The sequence below is a fragment of the Sphaerodactylus townsendi genome, linkage group LG09 (genome assembly GCF_021028975.2).
Source record: "Sphaerodactylus townsendi isolate TG3544 linkage group LG09, MPM_Stown_v2.3, whole genome shotgun sequence".
Lineage (NCBI taxonomy): Eukaryota > Metazoa > Chordata > Lepidosauria > Squamata > Sphaerodactylidae > Sphaerodactylus > Sphaerodactylus townsendi.
Genome location: NC_059433.1, coordinates 45,134,473 through 45,145,698, shown reverse-complemented (window position 1 = coordinate 45,145,698; position 11,226 = coordinate 45,134,473). Strand labels below are relative to the sequence as shown.

The 11,226-nt window shown below is 41.9% G+C and overlaps 1 protein-coding gene across 1 annotated transcript; it reads left to right on the top strand.

The window, feature by feature from the left end:
- Nucleotides 1–982: 982 nt before the first annotated feature.
- Nucleotides 983–10,458, top strand: TYMS (thymidylate synthetase). The gene is made up of 7 exons (XM_048507173.1): nt 983–1,248; nt 2,200–2,273; nt 4,367–4,541; nt 5,219–5,320; nt 5,943–6,118; nt 8,498–8,569; nt 10,024–10,458. Exons 1-7 carry the CDS (start codon nt 1,050–1,052, stop codon nt 10,159–10,161), a joined length of 936 nt encoding a protein of 311 aa, XP_048363130.1. The 5' UTR covers nt 983–1,049; the 3' UTR covers nt 10,162–10,458.
- Nucleotides 10,459–11,226: the final 768 nt, after the last annotated feature.

Sequence of the window (11,226 nt, the reverse complement as noted above, 5' to 3'; positions counted from 1 at the left end):
ATCATTTTAAAGCATAAATTTATATGCCTTTAGAGGGGGAAAGCATCAGTGGGGAAGTCAGTAATGATTACTAGACCTGAGTTCATTGGAACAAAATAGCCAACTTACACAATAAGCCAAGAATAGTCCTTAATGACTCTAACTCTTCCAGTTATGGTCACAAGATGCTATCTCTCTAGAGAGCCTCTGGGGGTTGTCCTTAGAGCATTAGTACCAATGTACCATATCCACAGCAAGAAAGCAAAATGCCATCAACACCTGTTGAATAAATGGAGCCTGATCCAGGTTTTGTGGGGCTCTGGGCAGACAGTGCATGGCCCCTGCCTCGCCACCTAGTTTCCCATTCAGACTCCCAACCATCTGCCCAGCTTCCTGGTTTGCAAGCTCTCCTATCACTCCTGCTCACAGACACACACACATCACGTGCATACACTTTTCTTCATAGTGTTGGGTGGCAGGTGTTGGCATGGGCAACAAAGGAGCTCTGGTAGGACCAGTGGGCTCTGCCAGAAGCCCTGTGCCTTGGCAGTTGCTTCATCTTAGGGAACACTGATGCCCAGCCCAGAATTAGGGTTGCCAACTTAACTGGGAGTGAGAGTGCTTCCGGAATTACAGCAGATCTCTGGACTATCAGTAATGTTTTTTTATTTAAAACATTTATTCCAATGCTGGAGAAAACGGCTTTTTTGGAAGGAGAATTGCACGGCATTATACCCTACTGAGGTTCCTCCCGATCCTAAACCCCATTTTCTAAGGCTTCACTTTCAAATCTCCAGGCATCTGCAAACCCGGAGTTGGCAACCCTAGGTACAGATCACCCTACTCCGCTACATGTGCACTCAAAGGAACTGTGGCGAAAAGCTCGAGACAGGAGTCCAGCTAATAGGAAATGGGGGGAGAGCAAGCGGGTCAGCCAATCACAATTCTGTTCCGGCAGCAATGCTCGTCCCCATGGCTTCTCCTATTGGTTGCACCGAAAAATCGCGCCAAATTGAAACTTGGCGGGTGAGAAGCCATTCCATCCCTTTCTAGCTCCGTGTCGCTTCAGGATGCCCGCCGACTTGGATGTGAAGCCCTGCGCGGCGCTTCCTCGGGAAGAGCCTCTCGGCGCCGCCTCGTCTCCTCACGGGGAGCTTCAATATCTGAAGCAGGTCGAGCACATCTTGCAGTTCGGCCACAGGAAGGAGGACCGAACCGGGACCGGCACCCTCTCCATCTTCGGGATGCAGGCGCGCTACAGCCTCCGAGGTGAAGCGCTTTCTTTCGCCTTTCTCCCTTCGCAGCCTCTGGGCTGCAAGAATTCACTTATGAGCACAAGGGATTATGTGGCTGGAGGGGGCGACTTTCTGCCCATTTTAATCTTACAGGGAGGGCAGTTAAACCAGTGGGGCGGAGTCGCTCTTTTGGCACTTGCACCGAGGAGGATGCAAAAACTGGGGCAGGTTCTCTTTGAGTGATTCCGCACAGCATGTTTATAACGAGTTGCACCCGTTATAAATGAACCCGTTTTCCATTTTTATAAAGGGCTCAAACTCGCTTTTCTGCGCCATTTATAAATAACTATTAAGCTTATTGCGGCGTACTATAACTGGCAGTTCAATAACCTTGATCCTTTTTTTTTCTTTGAATCGCCGATTTTTAACCACCCCACTTCTGGGGACTTGCTTGCCGCACTTATTGCTGCTTGCTTGCAGGTTCATTTTAGCTATTAGTGCTGGAGAGAACTGTGGTATGAAGCCACATAATCATCTCCGCCCCCATCACAAAGGCCACCATTTTGTCGCAAATGTAAAGAATTACGATTTTTGATAACGTCTATTTTAGTTTTGGTGTTCCAAGGGGGAAAGAATCTCAATCTCCTTATCAGTGAAATAATTCTTTAATGTTTTCACCAGCTTTCTGCGGTTGTTTCCATCTTCTGTCACTGAAAGTCAGTGGTAGGAGAAGGCACTGATTTTCTCAGTATAAAGTGATGCTTTAATAAGAATTTCTCAGTAAGGTGATGCTTTAATAAGAATTTAATATAATGTTTTAATAAGAATTCTGTAGAGTTTTCCTATTAAATTAAGTGATATTGTGCAATAGAATTGCCATGTAAATAATAGGTTATGTGCAAGTTTAACTGCCATTATTTTATACTGAAGAATGAGAGATTTCATATAATGTATATTTTCCTGTACTTTAACATTTTGTTTTCAGATGACTTTCCATTGCTAACAACTAAAAGAGTGTTCTGGAAAGGAGTACTTGAAGAACTACTTTGGTTTATTAAGGTATGATATACAATGAATACTATTCTAGCAATTTAAAAAATTACTGTTAATTTCTTTGTTGTTCAGACTTGTGTACAAGTGGCTGGGGGCATAAGAAATATGAATATTTTTTCCCCTTTTCCAGCACTAAACTGCTGTGCCTTTCAGCAGATTGGAGTTGGAAGAGAAATTGTTTCCTGTAATTCTCCCCCTCCCCAGCTATTTAAGCTGGTAAAGTATAAAAAGTCCTAATGTTTTAAAGGATTATGGAAGGAGAGGTGGCAATTGCCATCTTCCCCTGCTAGACTGCAAGCTGAAAAGAAGCAGTTGTTGCTTTTCCAATAGCCTAATGGCCTATTGTACCTGCATGTCTCAAGAGTTGTTTTATAACACGGCCATCCCAATCCAGGTAAAGGGACCTGAAAGGGTTATGGGAGCGGTGCTGAGCTGCACCGACATGTTTGCCCTTCCACTGGCGTAAGGGGCACCCCTGCTGGTGGAGAGGGCAAAGACACTGGCATCTGAGCGCTCCACAGCAATGAAACTTGGAAGTGGATGCCACCGCAAAGCAACTCTGGTATTCAAGTGGACACTGGCCTGAGTAGGTAGGCCAGAGTGTTCCTGGGAGTGCAGTCAACTTTAGTTGGCTTCTACACAGGTTTTTGAGCCAGGACACCGTGGCCAGGGCTTCAGACTTATGCCACCTTGGAGGGCTTTCCAGGCAGTCATGTTTTGTTTTTTTAATTGCTGCCTCCCCGCACCACCTGGTAACTCTCAAGAGACAGTGCGGCAGTGGCGTCATCCCCAGCCACTTCAGCCCTGTGGATTGAGCTGTGAAGGAAAACATGAAAATACTTGTTTTTAAGAGGAGCTAAAGGTGGAACCACCTAATGCATGCAATCTGGTGATTTTTCAAGAGGACTTTTTTCCTTCTGTGAAATTCAGCTGCTGGGTTTGGAAATTCAAGGGGAAGACTGGCACATGAGACAAGAGGCTATTTAATCTCCTTCCCTTTTGCTATTTTCAAATTGTCACCCCCCAAGTTGCCTTTACCCACACTGTGGCTTTCTCTCCATCAGGGAAGTGAGGTGCTGTGCAGAGTGTGCTCAGTCCCACATGCAAGATCGTTCCCCGCACCTCCCTCCGTAACACCTGCGGGCCTTGGGAAGCGAGATGGGGAGGGGGGAAGAGAGCCGAGTCCTGGGTGCTGGAATGAGCGTGCTCAGTCCAGCACACAGGATCATTCCCCTTACCTTGTTCCCCAAGATCTGCAAGCCTCGGGAAGCGAGGTGAGGGGGGTAGAGCCTGATCCTAGGTGCTGGTGTGAGCGCGCAGGATAATTCCTTCCCATCTCACTTTCCAAGGTCTGTAGGTCAGTGTTCATTACAGTATTCACTACTGATTTAAACTGATCCTGCCTTGCTGCTGCACCTGCCAAAAACAAGCCGTCTAGAGCCCGTTGTATTGTTTACCAGAGCGGGCTTTACTGCTAGTGATATCATAATTGTGTCTCTGAGACTCTGGAGAATAGGATACATCTCCTTATTGAACATACTTAGATTCAGTTCTGCACAGCAGCATGTAGTCTTTATCTAAATATGTGGTTAAATTTTCTGTTAACATTGTTCAATTAATGCACAGTTTAAACATCAACAGGTATAATTCAGATAAAAAACAGCTCACTTTTGAATAGAAATGTTTGTTGCAGTGGAGTAGTAGATTAGAATGTGCATCTGCCATATTAAAATATTGCACGTGTTGAGTCAAACTTTCACCAAACATTCAAATTGCAACTGACATGCAGTTGTATGACTGCTTTCCCAGAATGCAGTGCTTGTAACACATTTGGCAAATTTTAACATGCTGTAGATTGATAATACATAATAGCTTTTGGAGATAGTTTTATTTCTGAAACGCTATTTGATCTCTAGTTTGTACTAGCGAGCTCCTTACAAGATAAATATCAGTGCTTTGGAGGGTGGGGTTAGAAGTTTATCTCCTCACTAACAAGGAATTAAATAATACTTTAGACATTTTTTAAAAATAGTTCCTGATTAGCATCAACATCCTTTATGATGTACAGTCTGCTGTTCTCCCTTCCTTATCCCACACAGGGTTCTACAAATGCAAAAGAGCTTTCTGCCAAAGGTGTCAAGATCTGGGATGCCAATGGTTCTCGTGAATTTTTAGACAAGCAAGGATTCTTTTCTAGAGAGGAAGGGGACTTGGGTCCAGTTTATGGTTTCCAGTGGAGACATTTTGGAGCTGAATACAAAGATATGAATACAGGTGAGGAAGAAAAATAAAAGATTTCCTCTAGTGAAGTATTTTTGGCTTTCAAGGGAGATCTTGTTTCTTAATCATTATTTTATGCTGTGAAAGAGTACAATGAAGTGTGGATGAGAGGTAAGTGGTAAGCAGTCTTAGAACAGTGAGGGTGTAGGGAGAGAAGGGAATTAACAGAACATGGCTACTTCAGCAAAATGACAAGGTGTGTTCTGACACAAGGGTAATTTTGGGGTAAGAAAGGTGATCTGGAGAAGGCACTGGAAAAAAAGGAGTGCTCCTATCACATTGTATCCATAGCAACCTCCCAGTAGTTCTGTGCTGCTTCTCTTATTCTTTCTTCCCCTGATTTAATTATCAATGTCTTTTCCACACACACACACACACACCTGCAGTATCTTTCTTCCTGCTTTTCTTACAAAGAGAGTTTAGCTGTTTTTATTATCCATTTTAATAACATATTTTAACAGATTATTTTTGTCATATATCCTTGGGCCAGACTATTTAAGAGAGAGGTTGGGTATATAAATATTCTTAAGAAAAAACTATATACCACCAGCACTTGGATTCCAATTGCCCATGCATATACATACGTTTCTTCCAAAAAGTGGATCGTTGATCTTGGTTTGTCAAGTTTATAAATCTTAATAAAAAGCCATTTTTTGTACTTTTTCACCCAGATTACACAGGACAAGGAGTAGATCAGTTGCAGAAGGTAATTGATACAATCAAAAATAATCCGGATAACAGAAGAATAATCATGTGTGCATGGAATCCCAAAGGTACAGTGTGGCATTAATGTGATAGTGTCTGCTAATAGTTCGTTAGCACTAAAATAACTGTGTTGTAATCTGGCTCCATGTTGGTTCTTATATGACTTGTAGTCCATGGCAAATAAATGTGTGTATCGTTCCATCAAGCCACAGCTGATTTATGGTGATCCAACAGGGTTTTCAAGGCAAGAGACTAACAGGTGGTTTGCCACTGCCTACTTCTGCAGAATGATCTTGGTATTTCTTGGTGGTCTCCCATCCAAATACTAACCCAGGGCAAACCATGCTTAGCTTCTGAGATCTGATAAGATTAGGTTATCCTGGGCCATTCAGGTCAGGAAATGCATAAATTTTAAAGCTTATTCATGATTCTGTTTTGCCTCTGGAAGATGTCTTCACAAATTGCCATTACAAGTTCAAAGGAATAAGGCACTTTTTTAACATCATAGTTTAAGAACATTGGCTTGCTTATTTGCTGCTTATTAATAGTGGCACAATGTCACTGCAGTGAGAAATTGTAATAGTTAGCTTAGAAAACAATTGGAGATCTGCAAGATTGCTACGTGGGTGGAATTTTGCCATTTGGTTTATTGTCTGAAAGTTAATAATCTCTTCTGCTCTTATTTGTCAGATGTCTCTGCAATGGCCTTACCTCCCTGCCATGCTCTCTGCCAGTTCTATGTTTTAAATGGTGAACTCTCCTGCCAGTTGTATCAGCGTTCGGGAGACATGGGTTTGGGAGTCCCCTTCAATATTGCCAGTTATTCACTTCTCACATTGATGATTGCTCATGTCACAGGCTTGAAGGTACAGGACTCTTACTTTTTTCCCTACAAGTTATGACATAGTCCACTAGCTATATGGGAGAACTGGAAAGTGTATAAACCCCAGGTTCTGGAATCTTGCGCCTGATGTGGCTGGGCTCAGCAGGATATCCTTCTGTTCAGAACAGTTGTATTTATTCTTCTTTAATCACTGTGGACAGCTCTTTGTACTTATAACTATGCAAGAGAGGTATTATATGATTGATTTTAATGCAAAAAAATTCTGAAATCTGTGCAGTCAGATATAGTAAATCAATTATGAAATCAATAGCTTGGGTACTGCTGAAGATTTGCATTAGCACAGCACAACTTCCTTGCCTTCCCATGCCATCTGAAGTCCCAAGAACCCCTGACATGAAGCTCTCGTGCAATGGGTACCCTAAGAACAGCGTGGGGTTGGGGCGGGGGCGTGGAAGTCAGCAGCAAGCTCAGGAATATCAGCAAAAATCCCTTCCCTTCTGTTAGTAGAAATGCTATGCAATCAGAAGTAAGGCTTGTTTTGGATATATAACAAAAATCCTCAACCCAAGTTGTCAATTGAAGTTGCTGTTGCTTCAGAATCTCTGCTTGTGAGCCTTAACCATCATGAAACACAAAGGAAATGTTCATATCCACCTAAAAGATGTATCCCAAATTAATATAAGTGAATAGTCAGCCTCAACTTTCTTATGGAAAACTGATAACATTTTCTGTGATGCACTGCTACAACATGTGCTTATTTATGGAACATGTTGGGGCTCCCAGACAATAGATTGTATGCATGAAACAAATACAAATCACACGTAGTATACAAAAGAAACAGCAATTCAGCCCACACTAAACTAGTGTGAGATATATTATAAACAAAACTCAGAATGAATAGAGTACTTGGTAAACAATATATTCTTATCTCTGGCACTAAACATTTAAAGAAACAAAACCAAAAGATTTTCACATGCTTCCAAACACCTTGGCATTGAATCTGAGTGGAGTAAACATCTCACACTGATTACTGTTTATCTGTGCCTCCCCATAATGGTTGTGATTACTGTTTTTATGGAACACAACATGGAGACACTTCCCAGCCTGTTAGTATTTTTTACTTTCCCCAAACAGGTGTTTGTGTGCATGTTGTGATTATAAAATATCAGATAAAGCTGTCCTGTTTTTTCAAGGCAGTATCCTGACTCTTCCCAGTTTCCTTGGAAGTAATTCTGTTCTTGCTTTGGGTAACATGAGAGTGCTTATATATTTTGTAACCTGAGCTAAGGGAACAGCTTAGCCTACAGATGCTGCTCTAGGAACCTTATTCTTACCTCAGGAGGGAGAAGCATGTTGAATCCTCCATTTCACTGAGCACCCAAGAGTTAGGGACATAATATAAAGAATCACAAGTTTTAATGGCTGCATTACAAGTGAGTAATCCTCAGGCTGATAGAATCCAATTTGGTCCTGGTCCATCTCCCCTCAATCCAGTCCTTCCTTAGAACAGCTTTGTCTGATGCTTAATAGTCACAACATGCTCACAAGGAGCTATTTGGGGAAAGAAAGTGAAGAGTACTAAGAGCCTGGGAAGTTTCTGCATGAAACTTCCTTACCTGTTCATAGTTCAATTTCTTTTACCTCCTTGGCCCTCACCCCTGTGGGACTAGGACCTTAGTCTCCCGTACTTCGCTTTTGCTCCACTCTTTTAGAGCGTCTTCCATCTACCCCTCTTGCCCTGCCTACTTCTGCTCCAATCTGACCTTTACACTGGCCCTGGTTTCAGCTCGACCCCCGCGTTCTTCTTGTGCTGCTTCCTCCCAGCCAGTTCCAGCATTTCTTCCACCATGCCTTCCTCTTAGCCTCCGACTCCTTCCATGACCCTTCCAAGAGCAGAGAATGGCTTGCCTTTCTGTTCACAAGCTGGGTGCAGTCACATTCCTGATTCTTCTTTGAGTATGCTGCTGTGGCAATGGTTGGTTCTGTCTTGCCCCTAAAGCAGCATAGAACAACAATTGGATGCTTACCTGTGAAATTTAATACTTCTCTGAGCAGAGTAGGACATCTTAGGTGATTCCTGCTGTCCTCTTACACTGTCAGTAATTGTAGAAAGGCAATAATCTTCTCTAGTCAGGGATCATCTCAGAATCATTATAGGCTAAGGAAGCTGCAGTCATTATTGCATTGTGCATTTCTTGTGATAGTGAACCAGGATTCTTACTCTTTTATTGCAATGAGTTCATAGTAATATGTAGCTTAATTACTGGAGTATTGTTCTTTGGGCAAGAACTGTGTGTGGAGAGAAAATGAGAACATACCAACAGACTTAACTAAATCTCAGTTAAATTCTTGATCGCTTCCTCTTCCCTTCATGATATTAATACAGTGTTACTTTCTACAGCCTGGAGAGTTCATACATACATTAGGAGATGCTCATATATATCTAAACCATGTTGAACCTCTGAAAATCCAGGTAAGCATTTGGGGTATTAGCTTATTTGCATTTTTGTACCACTGTAGATTATATGCCTCCCTTTCCCTCATAGCTGAATAGGTAAATAGTCCCCTGTGCAAACACTAGGCTATTACTGACTATCGGAAGCCATCACATCATGGCATTTACTAGACAGACTATTTTTATAGGGTGGTTTGCCATTGCCTTCCCCAGTCATCTGCACTTTATCGCCAGAAAGCTGGATCCTTATTTTACTGACCTTGAAAGGACGGAAGTCTGAGCCAACCTTAAACCAGCTACTGAAACCCATTTCGTTAGACTTGAATTCAGATTATGAGCAGTGTTTTGCCTGCACTACTGCAGTTTACCACTTTAAACTGGTATCAGATTTAATTCAGTCTAGAGCTGTACTGCAGAATGCAATAATGATCCAGTGGCCAATTGTTATGGCAAACTTAGTACTTAAAACTGTTAGGGACCGCCTCTCCCCATATTGCCCAAGAAGGACCCTCCGCTCCTCGGAGGGGAATCTTCTGGTAGTCCCTGGCCCAAAAACCATCCGGCTGGCCTCAACGAGGGCCAAGACCTTTTCAGTCCTGGCATCCACCTGGTGGGACATGCTCCTGTCTCAGGTTAGGGCCCTGCGGGACCTAAGTGGCTTCCGCAGGGCCTGCAAGACAGAGCTGTTCCGCCAGGCTTTTTTGTAGGCCAGCCGGTTTTTTACCGTATATTTAATCTGTTTGTCATCTGTTTTGGCTGGGGGCTGGGGGTGGGGATAAAGTAAGTGAAAGTCGCCATCTGTTTTTGAGCTTTTCTGCTGTTTGAAATGTTTACTGTTTTAAATTATTTATTAAGTTTGTTTCTGTTTCATTGTAATAGTTTTTATTGTTGTTGCCGCCCTGAGCCCCTTTGGGGTATAAATCTAAGTAATAAATAGTGCCAGGTCATAATTCAGAATACATAGTCACTTGGATAAAGAGACTGGTGCAAAAGAAACTTCCTCCTTCCTGCATATGCAATGCTGTGAATTTTCAGGATGCTGCAAAATAACATGGGTACTTTCGTTAACGTTCTATGGGAGTACTATGGGACCTGATGCAAGGATTTGGATAGGTTAAATTCCTTATTGGCAAGTAGGTTGTGAAAGGTTTCATTTGATTTGTTTAGTACTGTGGATGTTTCTGGGTCTACACAACATATGCAGCACCTGCTCAAGGCTATCTTTAACAGCACCTGTTTCCATAACAACTCTGCATCATTGTAATACTTGAATGAAGATAAACCTGTCGTAAAGTGATTATTGTAGGAGAGCATTAGATGGAAGTATTTGTGCAAGTGACACTGTCCCATGCACATGGAGTTCGTGACTAATTAGTTACACGTGGATATTACTTGTAAATAATCCATAATTATGGTTTAAACGATTCCTTAATAATATGGAATAATACTGGCTTGCGTATTTTAAATTCCAGCTTCAGAGGGAACCAAGGCCTTTTCCCAAGCTCAGCATTATTCGCAAAGTAGAAAACATCAATGATTTCAAAGTGGATGATTTCAAAATAGAAGGTTATAATCCTCATCCAGCTATTAAAATGGAAATGGCTGTTTAATAGATGTGCTTCAAGGAGTGTTACATACATTAACCAACAGTGTTTTAAATGTTGTAAGTATTCAAAATGTCCATAATGGCAAAATATTGTCCACCTTTTGTAATATATTACCTTGGCCTTCATTCATGAGAAATAGCCAGTCTCAAATGCCAAAATATATATACATGTAATTGCGCCTGTGATTCTGTATCTGCACAATTTTTACCCCTCTGCATATAAGATAACTTTAGACCATACGGATCACATATAGTATTTTTCAAGACTGACTAGCACCAACTAATAAAAAACACACACTTGTACAGTAGTACTGTGATTTCTCTGAACCCAGTAATTTATCAGTGCACCTTCCCAATCTTAAAAGGCTTCAAAATCCTAAAGGAGAGGATGGAAGGAAGTGAAAGTTCGAGTGCTAAATTCAAGATCTGTGTATAATGTATTGAGCCATTTTCATATATTTAGCCACTTTTACATGAAAGCCAATTTCTGTACTGCCTTGGATTCCTTTGAGAGAAAGATGGGCAAAAATACTATAAAATAATACTTTTAAAGATAGGATGAAGAGGAGCACAGAAGTCACCATTTGTGCCACGCAATTCATTTTGTTGGCCTTTTAATTACAGTGCAATTTTTATCTACACTAGTCAGAGAAAGTCTCAAATGTATCACCGGGGCTCACTCCCAGTTGTACATAACTTTCTAAGTTACTACAGCTTCAAATGTAGGTGAAATAGGTTAATTGATCACAGCAGAGTTAGAAGAAGTTATGCCTAGTGGTATTCAAAAGCACTGGAGCTTTCCCAGTATTTGGGCTTGTCCAACTTGAGGGAAAACACTCTACTTCCTTGTGACATCACCCAGCAGTTTCATGTAGATGTTAAAGAGCACAGAGGACAAGACAAAACTTTGGGGGCACAAAAGCCAGTTCCTCGCATCACATTCTGAAACTTATCCTCCAGGCAGGATTGGGACCAAGAACAATGACTCCAATTCCCAGCCCATGTTGGCAGTTCAGAAGGATACTGTGATGGAGTGGTATTTGAAAGCCTCTGAGAAGTCCAGAAGAAT